At 34.1% G+C, this 24,631-nt stretch overlaps 1 protein-coding gene across 1 annotated transcript; it reads right to left on the reverse strand.

The window, feature by feature from the left end:
- Positions 1-1,491: 1,491 nt before the first annotated feature.
- On the reverse strand, positions 1,492-1,984 carry LOC140180022 (uncharacterized). The gene is made up of 2 exons (XM_072220405.1): positions 1,949-1,984; positions 1,492-1,809 (listed from the first exon to the last, which is right to left on the reverse strand). The coding sequence occupies exons 1-2, from the start codon at positions 1,982-1,984 to the stop codon at positions 1,492-1,494; spliced, it is 354 nt and encodes a 117-aa protein (XP_072076506.1).
- Positions 1,985-24,631: the final 22,647 nt, after the last annotated feature.

Here is a 24,631-nt window from a genome sequence, read left to right on the forward strand (position 1 = left end):
AGCGTGTGCCACTGCTAGATCCCAAAATTTTTTTGGAACATTTGATTGAAAAAGTAGAGTTCTAGTCACCATAAGAATGTGTTGGTGCTTCCTCTCAGCTATCCCATTTTGTTGAAGAGTTTCCACACATGATTTTTGCTGTAAAATTCCTTTAGAAGCAAAGAAATTATGCAAGCTGAATTTCGGACCATTATCTGATCTGACACATTTGACGATTTTTGAAAATTGGGTTTTAACCATTTTAATGAAGTTGGGCAGAATTAATGAAACCTCAGATTTATTTTTCATGAACTTAATCCAGGTAAAACGGCTATTGTCATCGACGATAGTAAGAAAGCACTTAAAACCAGAGGTAGATACAATTGATAGAGGGCCCCAAATATCAACATGTATTAATTCGAAAGGCGAGTAAGCTACTGAACTACTGATGATAGGAAAAGAAATTTTCTTCTGTTTTGCAAAATGACAAGATTCACAAGCTAAAGCATTATTGTTACATTTAATGAAAGAGACATCTTTTTGTAGTGTTTGCAAAGCTGAATTATTCAAGTGTCCTAGTCTGCTATGCCACAGTTGTGACGGTTGTGTAGACGAGATCATGTTCTCACATGTGTTATGTAGTGTTTGTGATGAATGATGTGCAATGTAATGAGCTACAGTGTGATCATTTGAGTGATCCAGTATATATAAACCAGTGCTACTTTTACCTATGCCAATCATCTTCAATAGATGGTGATCCCTAATATGACACCATGTATGTGAAAACAAAAATAGACAATTCAATGCCTTTGTAACTCGTGAAACTGACACCAAATTGAATTTAAAAATAGGGATGTAGAGAACATTCTCTAAGTAAAAATTTGTATTAAAAATCAATGTATCAGCAATGGTAGTAGTAGCAATGAAGCCATTAGGCATGTGCACAGTAACAGGTTCAATATTTTTGAAAGATTGAAAAATATTTAGAGAAAAACAAACGTGATCAGTAGCACTTGTGTCCATTACCCAAGTATCTGATCTAAGAAATTTTTTATTGACAGATAATGATGTAGCTAAAAGGGTACCTTTGGTGATCTGTAAGTCTTTTGGCTCTGTTGATATAGTGATTTAGTTAATGGTTTGATTAGATTGGGTTGACTATTGTAGGATGGACATTAAAGCAATCCGTTGATCATTGGTCAAGCTATAACTTGGATTCTCACCATTTTTAATAGCAGTTGAAGGTAATGCACTGATTTCATCATTCTCATCAGTGAAAGTGTTATTGATGCTTCCACGTTTCTACAAATGCGGGGGAAGGCCATGCTTCTTGTAGCATGTATCAACAATGTGTCCTGTTCTGCCACAAAAGGAGCAATGCTTTGTGCTATGAGACCTGCTTGGACTTCTTCCTCTACCTCTGCCTCTGCCTCTGGTGGAATTGTGACCAGAATTAGCAGCGTATAGAATTTGTGAATTTGGAGTGTCAATTGAAGGACTGAGCTGGCGTTCTTATTGGGTTAGCATTGCAAACACAGTATCCATGTCAGGGAGGGATTTTAAGAGCATAATTTGGGTTTTGGCAATTGCAAATTGATCATTAAGGCCACGCAGAAATCTTGCAATGTAGTCTTCATTGCGGTACCATCGCATTTCTTCCAAACCACATATACATTTGCTAGTACAGGTAATACACATGGGAATCGGACTGAAGTTATCAATTTCTTCCCAAATTCCTTGCATCTTGGTAAAATAGGAAGTGATTGAAAAATCACATTGTTTTGCACTATACAGCTCCTCATACAATTCAGAGATATGGTACAGATCTCCCTGGTAATAGCATTTCTTTAAATCATTCCACAGATCTGAAGCCACATTTCTTCAGATGATACTCTGAAGAATATCGTGTGAGAGAGATAAGTGTAGCCAAGAGAGGACATAGGTGTTGCAACGGCCCCAAGCTGCATACATTGGACGGTAACCTCTGGTCGAGGGAGAGAGCCATCAATGAAGGAAATTTTGTTCTTGGACTCGAGCACCAATGAAATCGAGCGGGACCAATTGGTGTAATTTTGAGAATTAAGGCAAAGAGAAATTAAGGAATCACCAGAACTTTCAGTTGGGTGCAAGAAGTATGGACTGTTCTGATCGATAGGAGGATGCACCGTTCCTGAACTCGTGCGGTTCTGGAGTTGAGTGAGTTGAAGAAGAAGCTACGAGAGGGTGTTGATATCGACATTGGAAGCTGCAGTAGAGCTGACGTCACTGTGAGTGGAATCCATTGAAGAGAAAAGGAAAGAATGTGAGGAGAATCCAAGAGATGAAGATTGGAGGTGATTCGGTATAAAACAGACCGCGATTAATGAACAAATTCTGTCGAATGAGTTCAAGAGAAGGGGAAAGAAAGAAGAAGAAAGCAATTCCAAGACACGATTCCCTAACTGATTGATCGGAACACTGTTACCGAAACCCTAGAGATTCGATGAACAGCTCTCATCGGTCTCTACTGTGTGAGTCTGAAAAAGATGTTGGATCTGGAAGTAGATGAAGAAGCTTAGAACATCGAAGATGCCCGTAGTTATTTCCGGTGATGATACCATTTGAAAGACGGAAGCTGGAAAGGATTGCAGAGTTTGAATGATAGAGAAAAATAGAAAGGAGAGTAGAGAGAGAGAGAGTAGGACTCTAAAATCTGTTTTGACAGAAAGAGAAAGTGATATGGATAAAATGGCAAGCTAACAGAATCAGTTAACAAACCTATTTTATATACCAACTTACATAATAAATATCTTAGAGTAATTGAATATACTAACTAATAATTAACTATCAATTATATATACTAACTAAACTAAAAAAAAAGATAGAATTAAAATCTTTTTCTATTGACCAATTAAAATTGCCTCCCAGGATCTATAATTGTTTCAAAAGGTAACAGATTATTCCTTACCTTGGGACCAAATTGTTTATTGGACAGTCAAAATTGTAACAGAAGTACTCGAAGCTATTCCCAAAATAGAATCTTCTGTTGTAAAATTATTAAGACTTGTTCATAGATCTTTGAGTTTCGACTACCAAAGAATCAAAACTTTACAAATAAAGTCCAAAAATACCAATCTGCTATAACTAATACATTCATGTAATAGCTTTTAAGATCTATATCAAAGTGTCAAATTTTTTCATTATAAATGATTTCACAAAGTCAAAACAAGCATCCTAGCTAATTTAACTCAACAATGTTTCATTGATTAGAAAAAGAACACGCACACACATTAAGTGTTAGTCTTCGCCGCCTTGTTTTATTCTGAATTGGCAATTTTGGCATATTAAACTTGCTGTTATATATATAGCCTTTGTTATATTTTTTAATAGCTTATTTTGATTTATAAGGACAATACTTATTACTATTTAATTTGCTAATATTGGTTTAATTTATTAATTTTATATTCTAATAAATTAAAATTTCCTATCAAATGATCTGCAAAATAAAAGCCCAAATTAAAAGACAACAAGGTAAATAGAATAAACTACTAAAGTTGGATTCAATTTTTTGAAATACTGACAAAAATAATTCTCGTTTTTTATAACAACAAAAATATTTTTAAAATATTATAAAATATGAAAAATAACAAATTTTTTTTATAAGTGGCCAATTACTTATGTATTTAATAAACCACTTGTGCATTTGATCTAAATTTTTATAAGAATATTTAAATAACTACTTAAAAAATATATAAAAGAAGGAAAATTTTTTTCTTCATTTCTCAAAAGTATCCTTACTCATTAATTAAAAAATCACAAAAAAAATCTAGTTAGCATCAATTCACAAAATTTTAAAGATAAAACTGTCTCATTTTCTAATTATATTTATAAAAAATTACATTAAAATCTAATATTTAAATCATTTTCTAAAAACATATATTTAGTATTGGATTTTTTTTTGCATTTTTTAAATATTTTGAAAATTTTTTGTTGTTAACTAAAGTGAGTGTATTTTTGTTAGTGTCTTAAAAAATCTGGGATGATTTTGGTGGTTTAAATTTATTAGTTTCTAAAATTTTTACCTAATTACATATGTTAATATACTTATCTAATTATATAATAATTTTATTAGAATAATTGATCTTTAATTTATTTTTATATTATGTATACTTGTAGTCTCCGTCTCCTTCTCAATTTTTCTGGTTACATTCCAGTGGCAATATATACTCTATAGCTCCTGATCAACCAATCAACACTTATTATAAATCAAACCTTAAATTAATTATTTAACAATAAATAAATACTTACTATTGAGTGAGCCAAACCTCGTGGTGGATGATGAACCTTTAATTTGCCCCAAAATTCTTAGCTGGATAAATAAATATATGATAATATGCATACCAAGTAAACAATAAAAGAAGAAATAATGTTGCTATACTTTCTGCTTTTATTATTATTGGAGAGAAAATGTGGAATGAGCATGAGACCACAACCACCATGCATGCAATAATGCACGAAACGATAAACAGCAAAAAGATCGATCCACACACACACACAGATAAATTATTGTATTTTTTATTCTTTTTATTTGCCTCTAATATTCTTTCAGTAGAGTTAATTAATAGCAAATCCAGACACACCGTCATCAACACATACACCAAAATATTTAGAATCTATGTTAATATATATCCTTATGGAGAGAAATTATATACGTATAATAATTTAATTCGTATCATATACATATACATAAAACACAATCAAACATCTTGTTTTTATGTTGATAGCGAAAACTAATAGTGAATTTAATATAAAAAGTAACAAAAGATTAAATGATGAGAAATTATTTTATTAGGTTCATAAGTTCATAGGATAAAGAGTAAAGATTCAATTTGATCTGTGTTTATTTTTATAAAAAATAAGGTAATCTTTGAATTAAAAATTTTATTAAATAATAATGATAATTATTTTTGTGATAGTTTTATTAATATTTTGTGAGAATTTTAAATTTTTATAAAATTCTTTTTAATAATATAATCAATTATATGATTATTATTACTATCAGTTTACTACTTTTTTTTATCCTCATCATTATTACGTTTATCTTTACTATTTTTATTATATAGCCATACTTTATCATTATTGTTATCTTGTCTATCGTCATAATCACCAATATTAATATTATTAATATTAATGTTCTTTTATTTCATTTTTTGTTCGATGTTATTTTTTTTCTTTAAAAAATGTGTACTGTAATTATTTTTTCTTGTGATATCATTTTTAGCAATAATTTTTTTCTACTTAACTACTACTGGTAAAAAAAATTTTTAAAAATAAATTTATTAATAATTTGTGAGAATTTAAAACCTTCACAAATTATAAATAAAATTTTTATAAAATTAATTTTTGTTAGTAGTTTTTAACAAATTTTTTAACAAAAAAAATTATATTATCTCAAAATAAAAAGGTTAAAAATTAAAATGTCTAATTTTTTTAGACAATAATCACTTTGTTTTCTTGGTAAAAATGAACAAAAATTATGTTAATGTTTACTCTAAAATAAATAAAATACAATTTCGCTATATCTATGCCATTTATAATAAATATTGTTTTAGTATCAGTAATTTTTTAATAATCAAACACATTTTCTTTGATCCTATTTGGTTACTGCTGTCCATATCCATGAGAAACATAGGCACCATAATACATGTATGCATATGTCTACTATTTAATTATTTATTGTGACAATTTTTTTATAAACACGATAGCATATAAATGCTCTTAGAAAATATATATATATATATATATATATATATATATATATATATATATATATATATATATTTAATATTTTTATAAAATATTGAGGCATAAAGATATAATTAATTATATATAAAATTTTGAGTATTTATTTATTTTAGTCTTTAAATAATTTTGGATCAGACATTTTAATTTTTAACTAAAATTGATTACACGATTAGTCTCTAACAATTAACTCCGTCAGTCACTTAGATCCTTTGTTCCGTCAATTCTAACGGGAGACAAAATGGTCCTTAACAACTCTGACGGAAGACAAAATAGTCTCTGACAACTCTAATGGAAGACAAAATGGTCTCTGTGCTCTCTGTTCGGAAATGATGCCGTTCTCCCCCAATTTCCATCATATCTTGATTAACTCTAACATTCGAACTTTCCTTCTTCACCTTCACACAGTCTTCTTCTCCGTCTTCTCCTTCCTCCTCTTCAGCTCCAAAATCAAGCCATGATGTAACTGCCACGCGTGTCGCACCTATCTCAACATGTCATAGACCACATACTTCCTAAATTTCTGTGATTGGTACACCCACCTTCTCTGCACTTCACCCACCAGAAGCATTCACCGCTCCACGTCTTCGATAATAGCATCACCTCCAACCCCGACAACGTCCACCACATACTCAATAACAAGTTCCACAACTATTCCAAGGGCACGCATTTCTCCACTCTTCGCCAAGCAATATAAATTGTTGGACATTAGGACATCGTAAGAAGATTCTCCTTCGACATCATAAGCAAATTCTCATTTGGGATGGATCCCAAGTGCTTCATTCCTTCTCTCCCGGAGTCCAAGCTGGCAGAAAATTTTGATCTCGCGTCCAAGTTATCAGTACAGTGAGCAATGTCGTCGTTGCCGCTCATATGAAAACTGAAGACTGAACATTGGTTCGGAGAAGAAGCTGAAAGAAGCGATCGATAAGAGTGGTGGACAATGTGACCATGGAGATGATATGGTAGAGGAGGAGGGAGATGGTGACGACGAAGACGACAGGTCTTAACAAATTGGACTTGCTGTATAGATTCATGAGATTCATAAAAAAAGATAAGTACTTGAGAGACATAGTCATTAGTTTCCTGAGTATGAATTGGTTAAGAATAAGTTAAGGATTTTTCTTCTTGTGAATATTCAAATTGCAGAGTATGTATTGTGTAGCTTGAAGTTGTTGTGTTAGACTGTTAGGATTATGTGAGATATGATGAAAATTGGAGAAGAACAATGTCGTTTCCGATCAGAGGAGGTCAGGGACTATTTTATCCCCCGTTAGAGTTGTTAGGGACCATTTTGTTCTCCGTTAGAGTTGACGGAACAAAGGACCTAAGTGACTGACAGAGTTAACTGTTGAGGACCAATCGAGTAATTAATTTTAGTTGAAGACTAAAGTGTCTGATCCAAAATTCTTTAGAGACTAAAATGGGTAAATAATACTCTAAAATTTTACACTTTTATCATTTATTAATTTTAAAATATTAATTTTATTCTTAGTCCTAACTCCTTTTTTTCCATCTTTTCTTTTCGATTCTCTCTTTGCTCACCATACTCCTTCCTCCTTCCTCTATCTTTCTTCGTCATTATACAGTCCGTCACTATTATTGCTATTGTCACGTATTCTTCTCTTTTTTTTCAAATTTGCCACTTTCTTCTCTTCCTCTTTCACATTCGTTTCCCTCTCTCTTCGCATCGCTCACAGTTGCATCTCTCTTCCTCTTCGAATTCATCACTACTGCCTCTATCTTTTTTTTGGTTTGCTTCGCCTCTACCTTGAAGCCGTTTTACCTTCATTTCTGTCGCCTTTTGTCTTTGCTGCTTTCTTCTTTTTTTTTTTGTAGATTTACATTGTGTGATCAAATTCTGTTTATTATTTTTTTTTCTCGAAAAATATTTGTTGATTTTTGTGAATTTTTTGTTGATTAATTTCTGGTGAAGTACATGTGATGATGAATTTATAGTGACAACAATGGTGGATGATGATTTTTTTGTTTTAAAAAAAAATTATTACATAAATAATATAATTTTTTTAAAATTTTATTGTGTCTTATTTAATATTTTACTAAATATAATATATATTACTAATTTGTGTATATAATTTAATGTTTATGTCTCAATATATATAAATCAAACACTTTTTTTGTTTTGTTAATTAAAAAAGAATTTAAATTTATAATTAAGTAGTAATAAATGTATTTTTATAGGGTGTCAAAGAATGTTTAATGGATGACAGGATGAGCATATATAGTATTTCTTAATAAAATAATAGAGATAATAAGGAAGGCGTAATAATATTTGGTGGTGGCAATGTCTTTGTCGTTTTTACTTTTTAGTGTGCCATTCATTTATAGTTCATTTAATGCAATCCAATTCAAGGATACGTACGGAGAAGGTGATAATCACAATGACCAGAAATCCAGAATAGAAATCAAGATCGAAGTTTTTAATTTCTTTCAACGCTCTTATCTTATCTTTCCGTATATTGCTACCTCTCCTTCCCCCCAAAGAGATCACTATTTTAGTATTTTTCCGTATTCTAAAGTGGTGAATACCAACATCTTGACTTTTATATACCAGTAATCCAGTATGTATCTTTTGGTGAGATAATGAGTTAATCAGATTCGGAGATTTTAATTTTATAATATTAAAATTAGATTAAAAAGATAACTTGTAAAATATTTTGATATTTAAATTAGTAATATATTAAATGATAGTGTATTAAAAAAAAGTTATCTGTCAATTTTTTATTTATTTATAATTTTATTAGTCTTAATAATATGTCCGTTAATTAATACTACAAGAAAATTGTTGTTAAATAACTAAATAAATAAAGAAGATGTAAATATAAAATAGAAAAATATAAATATAGAACTCTAGTACTACAATTACTATTTTAATATAATCGAAATGATTATTATATTACTAATATATATAAACTTAAGATCTTTGGATAGATAGAGAAAGAGAGAACTATAATATATGAAGGAAAGAAAGAGTGTTTTTATTATTATTGTGTGTGTATTCAGATGGATGCATCCCCTATTTATACACATAAATTATCATCATTTTCAATCTTTATTAAATACATGATCTCTCTTGAGAATGTGAGTTTCACATAGAAAATGGACATCCACGTCCCATTCTTATAACAACACTCCCCCTTGGATGACCATTTAGAATTATTACCTCGTTAAAACCTTACTAAAGGAAAACCCTGTGGGAAAAATCTTAGTGAAGGAAAAAGAGTACAACATCCTTTGTGATGGGGACTGCCTCATTAAAAACTTTGTCAAGAAAAATCCAATGTGAAAAAACCTGACCAAGGAAAAAAGAGTACAGTCTCTCTCTCTTGTCGACATCATTTAATATTTCGAAATCGGCGCATCCCAATCTCATGTACCAATTTTTCAAAGGAGGATTTTGGGAGTGACTTTGTGAATAAATCTGCCAGATTGTCACTTGAGCGGATCTGTTGGACATCAATTGTCCCTTGATTTTGAAGATCATGAGTGAAGAAGAATTTGGGAGAAATATGCTTTGTTCTATCGCCTTTGATGTATCCGCCTTTAAGTTGAGCAATGCATGCTGTATTATCTTCAAACAGGACAGTTGGAGCTATCTTATGATCAATCAGTCCACATGATGACAGAATATATTGGAGCAAATTCCTGAGCCAAAAACACTCGCGACTTGCTTCATGAATCGCTAGTATTTCGGCATGATTAGAAGATGTTGCAACAATCGTCTGTTTCGTGGACCTCCAAGATATAGCTGTTCCACCATATGTGAATAGGTATCCTATTTGAGATCTCCCTTTATGTGGATCAGACAAGTATCCAACATCTGCATAGCCAACTAGTTGTGACTTGGATCCATATGGATAAAACAATCCCATATCAACAGTTCCATGAAGATATCGAAAGATTTGTTTGATTCCACTGCAATGTCTTCTGGTTGGAGAGGAACTATATCTTGCTAGTAAATTCATAGCAAATGATATATCAGGTCGTGTATTATTAGCAAGATACATTAGCGCTCCAATGGCACTAAGATATGGTACTTCAGGACCAAGGATATCTTCATTTTCTTCTTTTGGACGGAATTGATCCTTTTCCACATCCAAAGATCTTACGATCATTGGGGTACTCAAGGGATGTGACTTATCCATATAAAATCTTTTCAAGATCTTTTCTGTGTATGTTGTTTGATGAATAAAGATCCAATTTTTTGTATGCTCGATCTGCAGGTCGAGACAAAATTTAGTCTTTCCAAGATCTTTCATCTCAAACTCTTCTTTTAGAGTTTTTATAATTGTTGGAATCTCTTCAGGAGTCCCAATGATATTTAAATCATCAACGTACATAGCAATAATAATGAATCCAGATGCAGTTTTCTTTATGAAAACACAGGGGCAGATATCATCATTCTTGAATCCGTTTTCGGCCAAATACTCAGTAAGACGATTATACCACATTCGTTCATATTGCTTTAGACCATATAAAGATCTTTGCAATTTGACTGAGTATAACCCTTGTGAATATTCATTGGATGGTTTAGATATCTTTAGTCCTTCAGGGACTTTCATATAGATATCCCAATCTAATGAGCTGTATAAATAGGCTGTTACCACATACATTAAATGCATATGCAGTTTATGATATGCAGATAAACTGACCAAATAATACAATGTTATCGCATCCACTACAGGGGAATACGTTTCTTCATAATCTATACCGGGCCTTTATGAAAAACCTTGTGCCACAAGTCGGGCTTTGTAGCGCACAACTTCATTTTTCTCATTTCGTTTTCTCACAAATACCCATCGGTATCCAACAGGTTTTACATCTTCAGGTGTATGGACTACAGGTCCAAAGACTTCACGTTTTGCAAGTGAGTCTAATTCAGCCTTCATGGCTGCTTCCCATTTTGGCCAATCATTTCTTTGTCGACATTCTTCGACTGATCTTGGCTCAAGATCCTTACTTTCATGCATGATATTTAATGTCACATTATATGCAAATATTTCATTGACAATTGTCTTATTTCGATCCCATTTATCTCCTGTAAAGACATAATTTATCAAGATTTTGTCATTTTCACAATTTTCAGGTACCTGAATGTCTTCTGGCATTAAAACTATATCAGAATTTTGGACAACTGCAGGTGTCTCTACTATGCCTTTTTCAACAGGAATCGTATTTACTTCTTTTCTTTTTCGATGATTTTTGTCTTTGGAACCGACAGGCCTGCCACGCTTCTGGCATGTATTTGCTTCGATGGCAATTTGTTTAACTGGGATATCAATTCGAATTGGGGCATTTTCCGCTGGTATATAAGATTTGGTTATCCTCTTTGTATTGGATAATGCATTAGGCAATTCATTTGCTATTCTTTGCAAATGTATAATCTTTTGAACTTCTAGTTCACATTGCCCTGATCGAGGATCTAAATGCATCAACGATGATGCATTCTAATTAAGTTCCTTTTCAGGAAGCTTATTCTCTCCCCCTAATGTTGGAAATTTTGATTCATCAAAATGACAATCCGCAAACCGGGCTTTAAATACATCTCCAATTTGTATCTCAAGATACCTCACTATAGAGGGAGAATCATATCCAACATATATCCCCAATTTTCTTTGGGGTCCCATTTTGGTGCGATTAGGTGGTGCAATGGGAACATATATCGTACACCCAAATATTCTTAAATGGGAAACATTTGGCTGCTGGCCAAATGCGAATTGCATAGGAGAGAACTGATGGTAACTCGTTGGCCTCAAACGAATAAGTGCTGTGGCATGTAAAATAGCATGCCCCCAAACCGAGGTTGGGAGATTTATTCTCATAAGCAATGGTTTAGCAATTAATTGGAGTCATTTAATAAGCGATTCTGCTAACCCATTTTGTGTGTGAACATAAGCTACTGGATGTTCAACACTTATTCCATTAGCCATACAATAAGCATCAAAAGCTTGGGAAGTAAATTCACCAGCATTATCAAGACAAATTGCTTTGATTAGATTTTCTGAAAATTGTGCTTTTAATCGAATAATTTGAGCCAGTAATCTCGCAAACGCCAGGTTGCGAGAGGACAATAAGCACACATGTGACCATCTCGAAGATACGTCTATCAGGACCATAAAATATCTAAAAGATCCACATGGTGGATGAATAGGTCCACATATATCACCTTGAATCATTTCTAGAAATTCAGGGGACTCAAATCTAACATTTACTAGTAATGGCCTTAAAATTAACTTTCCCTAAGAACATGCAGCACAACAAAATTCACTAGTATTAAGAATGTTCTGGTTCTTTAGTGAATGTCCATGGGAGTTTTCAATAATTCTCCTCATCATGGTTGTTCCCGGATGACCCAATCGGTCGTGCCAAGTTATGAATTCATTTGAGCTAGTAAACTTCTGGTTTACAGTGGCATGTGATTCAATTGCACTAATCTTAGTATAATATAACCCAGATGAAAGTGAGGGCAACTTTTCTAATATAACCCTTTTATTTGAATCATGAGTTGTGATACATAAGTACTCATGACTTCCCTCATTCATAGTCTCAATATGATATCCATTTCGCCGAATATCTTTAAAGCTCAACAAGTTTCTTCGAGACTTGGTAGACAACAGTGCATTATTTATTATGAATTTTGTTCCTCCGGGAAACAAAATTATAGCTCTTCTGGAGCCTTCAATCACATTGCCTGAGCCGATAATAATATTAACACATTCTTCTTTTGGCATAAGATGGGTAAAATATATATCACTTTTGAGAATAGTGTGCGAACTTGCACTATCTGCAAGGCATACATCTTCATTACATATCCTTGTCATTCTCTTCAAAGACAAAAAATAATAAAATGAGTAGTATGCACAGTTAAATTGAATACTTGATCGGAATTATTTTTCTAAGAAATACTGCACATAAAAATACTGTCATATACTAAAACTTTATTTTAAAACATGACATATTTAATGATTTCAAAATTCATAAACATTAATATTTCATTATTTATATACATCATATTTGAAACTTAAATACATAGAAAATAAAACTTAACAATAAGTTCTTTACATTATTTATTTACATGAATACTTAATAATCTCACACATTAAACTATTCCATCATTGATCAAATGACCAATATTTCCTTCAGGATCCTCAAAGAAATCAGATACATCATAATGAGTGGTGGAATTTTCAGCATCATTTGAAACGAAATTCGATTCTTTTCCCTTGTCGTCCCTTTTCAAAGATGCCTGGTAAAGATCAACTAGGTGCCTTGGGGTACGGCAGGTACGTGACCAATGGCCCTTTCCACCACAACGGAAACACTTATCCTCTGTTGATTTATTCTGCCCGATATTTCTTTCTTTATCCCACTTCTGGTGAGATCCTCTTTTTTTAATATAATTCCTTTTCCTTCCTTAATTTTTCTTGTTATTAAAACCTTGCCATTTACCTCTTTTGGGGTAATTTGCCACATTTACTTCGGAAAATGGGGTGGCGCCAGCTGGGCACGCTTCATGATTTTTCAATAGCAACTCATTGTTGCGTTCAGCAACAAAAAGGCAAGAAATTAACTCAGAATATTTTTTAAACCATTTTTCTCGATACTGCTGCTGCAGGAGCACATTCGAGGCATGGAAGGTTGAGAAAGTTTTCTCCAACATATCATGGTCAGTTGTCTTTTTCCCACATAATTTCATTCGTGAGGTGATTCGAAACATTGCAGAATTATATTCATTTATGGATTTAAAATCTTGTAGACGCAAGTGCGTCCATTCATATCGGGCTTGAGGAAGTATCACCATTTTTTGATGATTGTACCTTTCTTCAAGGTCTTTCTAAAGATCTGCAGGATCTTTTAATGTGGGATATTCATTTTTCAATCCTTCGTCAAGATGACGATGAAGAAAAATTATGGCTTTGGCTTTATCCTTCTGGGATGCATTATTTTCAGCCTTAATGGTATCTCCAAGATCCATTGAATCAAGATGGATTTCAGCATCTAATATCCATGATAAATAATTGTTCCAAGATATATCAAGAGCATTGAATTCAAGATGAGAGAGCTTCGACATAATGAAAATTTGTTACCTGAGTCTTCCTAAAAATTTGATCAGAGTGTCGTACTGATAACGTGTTGTAAAACAACTTCGGATAGATAGAGAAAGAGAGAACTATAATATATGAAGGAAAGAAAGGGTGTTTTTATTATTATTGTGTGTGTATTCAGATGGATGCATCCCCTATTTATACACATAAATTATCACCATTTTTCAACCTTTATTAAATACATTCTCTCTTGAGAATGTGAGCTTCACATAGAAAATGGGCATCCACGTCCCATTCTTATCACAACAAAAATAGAATATTTGTAACAAAAATTTTGTAATAAATTTAAAATTATTACAAAAAAATAATTTTTTTGTAATAATAATTGGTGATTGTTACAGAAGAATAATGTTTTGTAACAACATTATAAGTTGTTACAAAACATGCTAATATTTTGTAATAACATGATTTTTTTTGTTACAAATTATGTTAGTTTTTGTAACGAACTATTGTTTTATTACAAAATATTATAATATTTTGTAATAAAGAATAAAATAGTTGCAAAAATTTGAAATATTTTGTAACAAAATATCTTTTTGTAACAAAAAATTAATTTGTCACAAAATTCAATATTGTTTGTAACAAAATGTAAGTATATTTTATAACCAACAAATTATTTCAAAATGTTAAACACTTTGAGAATAAAAAAAATTGTTTATATAATTCTTTTCAGAATAATTTTATTTTGTTTCAAAAATTAAAATATTTTACATATTGTTTATATTTATTAATTTTTAAAAATTATAAATATTATTTTATATTTTTTTAAAAGATTAATATATAATTTTTATTAATAATCATATGTTAACTAAAACTTAATTTGTAAAACTTAAAAGAAATTAATTAAATTATAAATATAAACAACAATAATTAAATTTTGATGAATAAAATTTTATGCGTTTTAAAAGTAATCTTTACAATATTAAATTTAAATTTTAAATTGTTTTTTTATCTCAAATATTTTGTAAAATTATTATATTACTTGTATATATTTTATCCTAACTTAAAATTCCTAAATTAAAACCTAATTCTAATTAACCTAATTTCATAAAACATAAACACATACATACATTCAGAAAGGAAAAAAAGAAACGGGGGGGGGGGAGCTCGAGGGGGAAACAGGAATTAGAAAGCGAGGGAGCCGCGAGAGAAGAAGAAGGGGGAAAAGGGAGGCGGCGTGGTGGGCGTCACTGCCACCGGTGCTACCATCGAATCACCATGGGGGAGAAGGAGTGATAAACCACTATTTTGTGGTTTATCTTGTGCTCAATTGAGTGGTTTTTATCAAGTCCATGCCCACTTATTCATATGATTTGCATGATTTTACAAATCCTTCCTAGTTCTGTTCTATGATTAAAAACTTGTTTCCTAAGCCTTTAAATTGTATATTTTAATTCCCTTTTTATACCATTCGATACCGTGATATGTGCGTTCAGTATTTTCAGGCCTTGTAAGGCAGGAATGGCTTAGAGGATGGAGATGAAGCTTGCAAAAATGGAAGGAGCATAAGAAATAAAAGAAACAACCAGCGAGCATCGACGCGCACGCATGGCTCACGCGTGTGCGTGATCAGGAGATTTTTACAGTGACGCGTGTGCGTACTTGACGCGTACACGTGGATTGAAGTTCTGCTAGACGACGCGTGCGCGTGCTTGACGCGTACGCGTGACATGCGCGATTTGCAGAAATAACAGAAAACGTTGGGGGCGATTTCGGGCCGAGTTTTGACCCAGTTTTCGGCCCAGAAAACACAGATTAGAGGCTATAAAGTGGGAGAATCCATTCACTCATGGGGACAACTTCTCATTATTCACAATTTTAGATTTTAGATGTAGTTTTCTAGAAAGAGGCTCTCTCCTCTCTCTAGGTTTTAGGATTTAGGAATTCTCTTAGTTTTAGGATTACTTCTTCTCAATTTCAGGTTCAATGTTCCTTTAATTTAGTTTTCTCTTCTACTTTTATTTATTCTAGTACTTTGGTTTATCTATTTCTCTTGGTAATTACTTATGTTGCCAAATTGGCTTATGAACTCTTCATGTTAGATTTGAATTTCTATTTAATACTATTTGAGGTATTTCAGATTTATGATTTTAATTTAGTTTTTTACATTCTTAGCTTTGGTTGAGTAATTGGTGACACTTGAGTTATCAAACTCCTTTGTTGATTGATAATTAGAATTTGCTGGTTGATTTTGATTTCTCTAAAGCTAGTCTTTCCTTAGGAGTTAACTAGGACTTGAGAAATCCCATTGATTAGTCCACTTGACTTTCTTTTATTTAGTAAGGGTTAACTAAGTGGGAGTAAGGAACAATTCTCATCACAAGTGATAAGGATAACTAGGATGGGATTTTCAGTTCTCATACCTTGCTAAGAGCTTTATTAGTTATTACTTTAATTCTTGCAATTTACTTTTCCTGTTCATTATTCAAAAACCCCAAAAAGATAATCTTCCATAACCAATAATAAATCACACCTCCCTGCAATTCCTTGAGAGACGACCCGAGATTTGAATACTTCGGTTATAAATTTTATTGGGTTTGCTTTAGTAACAAACAAGTTTTTGTACGAAAGGATTCTTTGTTGGTTTAGAAACTATACTTACAACGAGAATTTATTGGTGAATTTCTTTACTGGCAGAAAATCCCATTCGTCAAAATGGCGCCGTTGCCGGGGAATTGCAAACGTGTGCCTTATTATTGGTTATTGTAAATATTTGCTTTTTTTTTTGTTAGTGTTTCTAGTTTTAGGAGTTTATTTTCATTAATTTCTATTAGTTTTTATTTCTTTTGCTACTATGAATTCTCACCCTTCTGGCTTTAAATTTGGTTCTAATGTTGTTGTAAGGAATGGAAGCTATAATGAGAACAAGCATCAAGGTTGGAAGAATCAAAGATGGGAGGAGCCACAAGGATTTGATCAACCCTCTTGGCAACAACCCCCTCCAATGCGCTATAACCAACAACCATTCTATGATGCATACCAAGACAATAGTTATGGTGGACCTCTTCGTGACAACCAACCTCCACCAAATTACTATGGTCAAGAACCATTCCAGGGAGCGTACCAAGATGATGAATATGGTGGACCCCTTGTAGTTACCAACAAACCCCACCATATGCTTATGAACCACCTCCCTAACATACTTTTGAACCACCATACTCACAAGCCACCTACAACCATTCACCTCCTTATGACCCTAACCCCTATCCACCCAATCAACCACCCTATGAGCCATATGAACCATATATAGAACCACCCCAATTCCAATCCAATTATTTCCAAGAACCACCACTTCCATATGCACCATGTCCATATCCATCGACCCAAGAGCCATATGATCCTAATCATGCAATCCAAGCAGAACAAAAATCACAGGATCGTCTCAAAAAAATAGTGGATCAATTTCATGCAACCCTTCATCAACTGGAGCAAGCAATAAATCAATTAGCTTCCCGACGATCGGACACTCAAGGAACCCCCATGGCTTCATGTGGAAAATCTAATGACGAATGTAGCATGAAGGAGACACTAGAAACTCCGGTGGACAGTGAGCAGCATAACTTTGTATTGGAACAATTGGAGGAAGCCGTAATCGTTGAAGAGGAAGAAGTGGTCGAAAACTTAGGAGATGCGGAACGTCCATGGGAAAGCCCAATCATAGAGCCCCCTTCTAAGGAGTTTGAATTTGATGTTGAGGAGGGTGTACAACCTCCAAGTCATATCATGGTTGAAGATTTTGAAGGGGATGATCAAGAGATGGATTCAATCATTGATGAATTCTTATCTACATTTGAATCCTCTCCCATTGGACTTGACATGGAGATTAAAGAAGAAGAAGCACAACCTCCCATGCCCTTGGTGAACAATGAAGAAGAGATCGAATTGGAAGAAAGCTACCAAGAGGAAGAGGTTGATATTGAAGAAGCTTGCAAAGAGGTGGTAGTTGTCAAAGAAGAGCCCAAGGGAATAGAGCTGGAGATCACCTTGCCAAGGTTGTTGGAGACCTCCCCCCCCCCAAAGCCATCACCATCCATCCCTTCATTCAAGTGGGTAAATCTCTCATCTCTAAGCTTAATTAGCCCACTTGAATATGCTTTGCTTGAGACGGATGGGCAACTTAGAGCTCTTTGTGGCTATAAGAGTAAGAGGGAGATGGTTAGTGGTTGGCAACACAATCCTAGGTTCATTGTGGTAGGAAGCTCACAGCTGAATTATCATGGTTGGAAGAATACTAAATTGTATGGGTCTAGGAAGCTGTTTGGATGCCTCAGTGAGAATTCGGATTGCTTACCACCCGGTTGGAACAATGATGATCATCACAAAGACGGGTGCAAAAGCAAGGTTTGGGACCCCGGAATTCATTCCAACAATAAACACTTTTGGGGCCTTGTCACTTACTTTAGATTGCTTGACGGCTGTATGCGCCTAGTTTGGGATCCCGGAGGCCATTGGAATTACAAACATTGGTGGGGATTCAAGGATCAGTACAAGCACAAGCCACCATGACAAGGAACTCACCAAATGTCCAACTTAAGGACTTTAACTAAAAGTACTAGGTGGGAGACAACCCACCATGGTATGATAGTCTCTTTTTATTCTTAGTTTTATTTTATTTTAATTTTATCAGTGTAATTCGTAAATTCTGCATCATCATCTGCATTCTGCATTCTGCATTCTGCATATATATATATATATATATAAAGAAAGAAAAGTGCGTCCCACACGTGCGCGTGAACCACGCGCACGCGTCACATGCGAAGCTAAACCGTACAGAAAGTTATGCGGGAGCTGTGCAGGAAGGGTGCCTTGCGCACGAGCCAACCCACACGTACGCGTGGGCGACGCGTGCGCGTCACCCGTATTTTAGTCACCCCACGCATAAGCGTCAGCGACGCGTACACATGAATTGCCAGATCGGCGTCAATGGTTGATTTGGCCGAGAGTTGTGCTGCCTTGGTGCTGGTATTGTGCGTTTAGCACAACCAGTGGTCATGCGTACGCGTGACCGACGCTTACACGTCACTAGGATTCTTGCTCAACCACGCGTAAGCGTGGACGACGCTTACGCGTCGCCTCTTCTTTTGCACACCCATGCGTACGCGTGGGCGACGCTTACGCGTCGCTTCGCAGATTCCATTCTTCTCCTTTTCTTCTTTCCTTTCTCCTTCTTTTTTCTTCCTTTCTTACTTTCTTCTTCTTCATCTCTTTAACTTCTCATCCTTCTTCTTTTCCATTCTATTTTACTTAATTTATTTGCACGCTTTCATTCATTGCATTTTAATTTTGTGCATATTTTTATTTTCTTTTCTAAATTTATTATTTTTCTATTGGTGTTAAATTTTCTTATTCAACTGTTACATCTTTTCTTGAATTATTCTGGTGCTTCATGATTTATTTTATTCTGATTGGGTATTATTATTCATAAGTCAATGCCACTCTCTCATGATACTTGCTTTCCATTTGCATTGATATGCACTTATACTATCTTGCATTACCCACACCCTCTCCCCATTGTTGTAATTTTTACACTATTGATATGCCAATTGCTTCTACTATTTTCTCACTTGCATGTTTTAGCTACCATGTAATTGAGACCCTCATTATTTGGCATTAACCCATCCATATTTTCTCTGTTTTCTATCTTTGTTTTTGGGTTACTTTTCTTCTCTTTTTCTTTCAGGATGGCCACCAGGAAGGGAAACAGAAAACTTTTACATGGGGCGATAGACAAGCCCATCTGCACAATTTTTGGAGAAAAAGCATCAGTTGTAGTAGCCTGTCCACTTGCACATCTTAGCATGCACCGAGGACGGTGCAATCTTTAAGTGTGTGGAGGTCGATACCGACTTCCGTGGGTTAGTTATTTCCTTCTCGACACCAATGTTTTATTTTCTTTGTTTGTTCATTGTTGCATTTTCATGTTTGATTGCATATTTGTTTGATTTTGTGCATATTTTACCACCACTTGGTTAAAGTAATATTTTCTTTTTCAATAAAATTTTTATAACATTTCACTAATTTGATTTAAAATTTTTGATAAACTTGTTTGAAGGAATATTATACTGGAACATGGTTTAGAGCTCAAACACACAAAACCTATGAGATTTTAAGCCTATTTGAATTGGTTGCATTCTATCAACCAATATTTTATTTTTGGTGTGTGTTGTTCTCTCTAAAATTGTGATCTTTGTCTTGATTAATTCTATATTTCCATTGTTTGATGTATGCATGCACTTATATGATTGAGGCCTTTGTTTCACTGAGCTTACATACCCATATGGCTTACCCTTTCATTATCCTTTGCAAACCAATGTTGAGCCTATTATACCCCTTTGTTCTTTATTTTAGCTCATCACTAACTCTAGGCAGAAAATAATAATGTCCTTAATTTGAATTCTTGGTTAGCTTAGACTAGTGAGAGTGCCCATGAATTAAGTGTGGGGAAAGTGGGTTTGGAAACGTTTGGTTTTGGAAATTAAGTATGTTAAACTTCTTTATGAAAATGTGAAAGAAATGTTTAGAACATGTTCATGCATTCAATAATTCAATCATATGCATTGAGAAAAATAAAAGAAAAAAAATATATAAAAATAAAATTAAAAAGAAAAAAAGGGAGAAAAAGAAAAAGAAAAAAAAGGAGCAAATAATAAACAGGGGACAAAATGCACCAAAGTAAATTGCGATAGCAATGCATAGGTACTGTACTCAAAATTGGATGCATGAATATGTGGTAAACATAGTAAATAGGTAGTTAGATTTTGTATTGTGATTACATGGATTGTCTTAAGTTAGGTGGGAAAAGTTTAAGTTAATTAAGGATTCAGATTTTAGTCCACTTGGCCAAATACAATCCTACCTTGACCCTAACCCCATTACAACCCTTAAAAGACCTCTTGATATGTGTATTTTGTGCATTAAATTTTTGTTGATTGTTAGATGAAGAGCAAGCTTTAGAAAGCAAGATTAGTAGAGAATTGAGAGATCGAACCTTAAACACCTGAGCGATTAGAGTGCATACACTTCTAGTGAGGGTTCGATGCTCGATTCTTTGTTTCCGGCTTTCATGAGCTATTTCCTTCTGCAAGTTTACTTGTTTTTATTGTATGATTTGAATTAGTGGAATTTGATTTATTTTTGTCTTAAAGAGCTTATTTACTTTTAACCAGGTAGATAGGAATATTTTAGCATATAGTTGCATTCATAGGTTGCATCTCATGAGTCTTACTTTCCCCTATTCATCCTTTTCTCTCCTTGAGCTTAGCATGAGGACATGCTAATATTTAAGTGTGGGGAGGTTGATAAACCACTATTTTATGGTTTATCTTGTGCTCAATTGAGTGGTTTTTATCAAGTCCTTGCCCACTTATTCATATGATTTGCATGATTTTACAAATCCTTCCTAGTTCATTTCTATGATTAAAAACTTGTTTCCTAAGCCTTTAATTTGTATATTTTAATTTCTCTTTTATACCATTCGATACCGTGATCTGTGCGTTCAACGTTTTCAAGCCTTGTAAGGCAGGAAAGGCTTAGAGGATGGAGATGAAGCTTGCAAAAATGGAAGGAGCACAAGAAATAAAGGAGACAACCAGCGAGCATCGACGCACACGCATGGCTCACGCGTGCGCGTGATCAGGAGATTTTTACAGTGACGCGTGCGCGTACCTGACGCGTATGCGTGGATTGAAGTTCTGCTAGACGATGCGTGCGCATGCCTGACGCATACGCGTGACATGCGCGATCTGCAGAAATAACAGAAAACGCTGGGGTGATTTCGGGCCGAGTTTTGACCCAGTTTTCGGCCCAGAAAACACAGATTAGAGGCTATAAAGTGGGAAAATCCATTCACTCATGGGGATAACTTCTCATTATTCACAATTTTAGGTTTTAGATGTAGTTTTCTAGAGAGAAAGGCTCTCTCCTCTCTCTAGGTTTTAGGATTTAGGAATTCTCTTAGTTTTAGGATTACTTCTTCTCAATTCCAGGTTCAATGTTCCTTTAATTTATTTTTCTCTTCTACTTTTATTTATTCTAGTACTTTGTTTTATCTATTTCTCTTGGTAATTACTTATGTTGCCAAATTGGCTTATGAACTCTTCATGTTAGGTTTGAATTTCTATTTAATACAATTTGAGGTATTTCAGATTTATGATTTTAATTTAGCTTTTTACATTCTTAGCTTTGGTTGAGTAATTAGTGACACTTGAGTTATCAAACTCCTTTGTTGATTGATAATTGGGATTTCCTAGTTGATTTGGATTTCTCTAAAGCTAGTCTTTCCTTAGGAGTTGACTAGGACTTGAGGAATCCCATTGATTAGTCCACTTGACTTTCCTTTATTTAGTAAGGGTTAACTAAGTGGGAGTAAGGAACAATTCTCATCACAAGTGATAAGGATAACTAAGATGGAATTTCCAGTTCTCATACTTTGCTAAGAGCTTTATTAGTTATTACTTTAATTCTTGCAATTTACTTTTCCTGTTCATTATTCAAAAACCTCAAAAAGATAATCTTCCATAACTAATAATAAATCACACATCCCTGCAATTCCTTGAGAGACGACCCGAGGTTTGAATACTTCGGTTATAAATTTTATTGGGTTTGCTTTAGTGACAAACAAGTTTTTGTACGAAAGAATTCTTTGTTGGTTTAGAAACTATACTTACAACGAGAATTTATTGGTGAATTTCTTTACTGGCAGAAAATCCCGTTCGTCAAGGTGAGAGAAGCATAATTGCGAAGAGAGAGAGACATCGACGGAGATGTTCACGACGTTCGTCCTCGTCACTGCCACACGTTGCCACCGCCACCGTTAGTTTCGCTACCGTCAAGCTTGAAGGAGAAAGGGAGAGCGACGCTGACAGAGAGATTGACGGAAGCCAGTGAAGCGCGTAAGAGAAGGGAAGCCGATTCTGTCACTGCCGCCGCACCCAGTCGCCGTCGGTCAAGCTCACCGTCGCTGGAGGTGAACCGGTGTCGCGTCCTTGTTGCTAGAGCCACCAGCGCCACTACTACTACTCAAATTCTGCTTCTCTTCCATTAGGGTTTGCTATCTCAGCAGCCCCTTTGAAGCTACTACCGGTTCTGTCAGAGGTTCCTGCCGTGAATGCCACCACCAGCATCACCATCCTTCTTGTCTTGGTCTCAATTCTAGTTTGGTTCAGCTGTGCCTCCTCTACTACCGGTCTAGTCCGATTGCTTCTCTGCTGAAGGTAAGTGCAGTTTATTTAAGTATGCTTGCCTATATTACTAGTTGATAATTTGCTGATGTTAGCTGAAATATTATTGCCTATATTGTTAGTTGATTCTTCTGATATTGTTGTGGTTGAAAATATTGGTGTGTAAGAGTATGAGTGTAGTGGAACACTTTAGATGGTACTTGTCACGACAACTTGGTGGGAAATCACACCTTGATGAACTCAGGATACACCATGAAAATCATTAAAACATGTGATGAATATATGTCAGGAGTTAAAGGTTGTTAGAGGCTAAGAGTTGATTAGCCTCTGTCTGTTGTATACATATATAAATTCACTCCTCTCTTGTAAGAACTCATAACAGAAGCCTGTTTTTCTAATTCAATTCTTAACCATATTCTGCAGATCATACTCATTTTTGTGTTCTCTTTTATGTATTTACCAATGACTTTTTTTTTTGTAAAAATATTTAAAAAATAATCACAAGCTTCCCGAGGAGTTGGCGGAGGAGGAAGATATGAAACTTTATGGCTTTGGGTATCCTCATGACCATGGCCATCATCATCATCATCATGGGCATCTGCACCACCACCATATTGAGGCGGCCACAGAGCTATCTGTTTTAGGTACTCCATCTGTTTGTGAATATGCCTAATTGACCATTCTATGTCTTAATATATCGCTTTTTCTATTTTTATGTTTTATTTGCTGCAAATTAAGCTCTTTTCTGTTGATTCACACATTCAATTCAACTCTTCTGTACCTGGCTCTTCTCTTTTCTTCTTTATTTGTAATTTTGATGTTAGGCCTTTGGTTGAATGCGCTGGGCTGTTCATTTCTCGTGAACATGGCTTTCCTTGTCTGCCTCATTATCCTCCCTTTAATCTTTGGTAAGTAATTTATTTCTCATTCTATATTGTGGATCATACAATCCAAATTGATCTTTTCAAACATCATAAAGAGACTATTTACGTTGCGCAAAGCTGAACTTTTCTGGGTTACTCTCCTATTTTAGTGCAAGGGAAACCATCCAAGGCTATTGTTGATACTTTGGAAGTTCTTCTTTTCAGGTTTGAATTTTTCATTGTGACAACTATTGAGATGTTCAAAGAAAAACTTGAAGAGCAACGAACACAGCGAGAGGAAAAATTAGCTCGAGTGAAAGCTCAATTGGAAGCTCAACAAGCCGTTGTGAACTCATTAATAGTGCGCTTTGACAATGAAAGAAACTAGACAATTAAAGGTACGCCTAAAATTGGTTATGGTTTTAATACATATTCATAGATGATTCATATATTATTAGTATAGTTTAATTCTATATGGATAATGTCCTATTATTTGGTTTGATAAATTTGGTTGTGTATTGGCTGAGAAGTAAGTAATGAATTGGTTGTTTTTTATGGAACCGTAGATGGTAGAAATATTCAAGTTTTAGGGGAGGTTTTGCCAGAATTTTTCTAAAAATTTTGGATAAAAGTTAACGGAAAAAAAATTCTAATTGGTGTTATATCTTATTTCTAATTTTTTGTTTTAGTTTTTCTCATTTAC

Source organism: Arachis hypogaea, chromosome 16 (genome assembly GCF_003086295.3).
Source record: "Arachis hypogaea cultivar Tifrunner chromosome 16, arahy.Tifrunner.gnm2.J5K5, whole genome shotgun sequence".
In the NCBI taxonomy this organism is placed as follows: domain Eukaryota; kingdom Viridiplantae; phylum Streptophyta; class Magnoliopsida; order Fabales; family Fabaceae; genus Arachis; species Arachis hypogaea.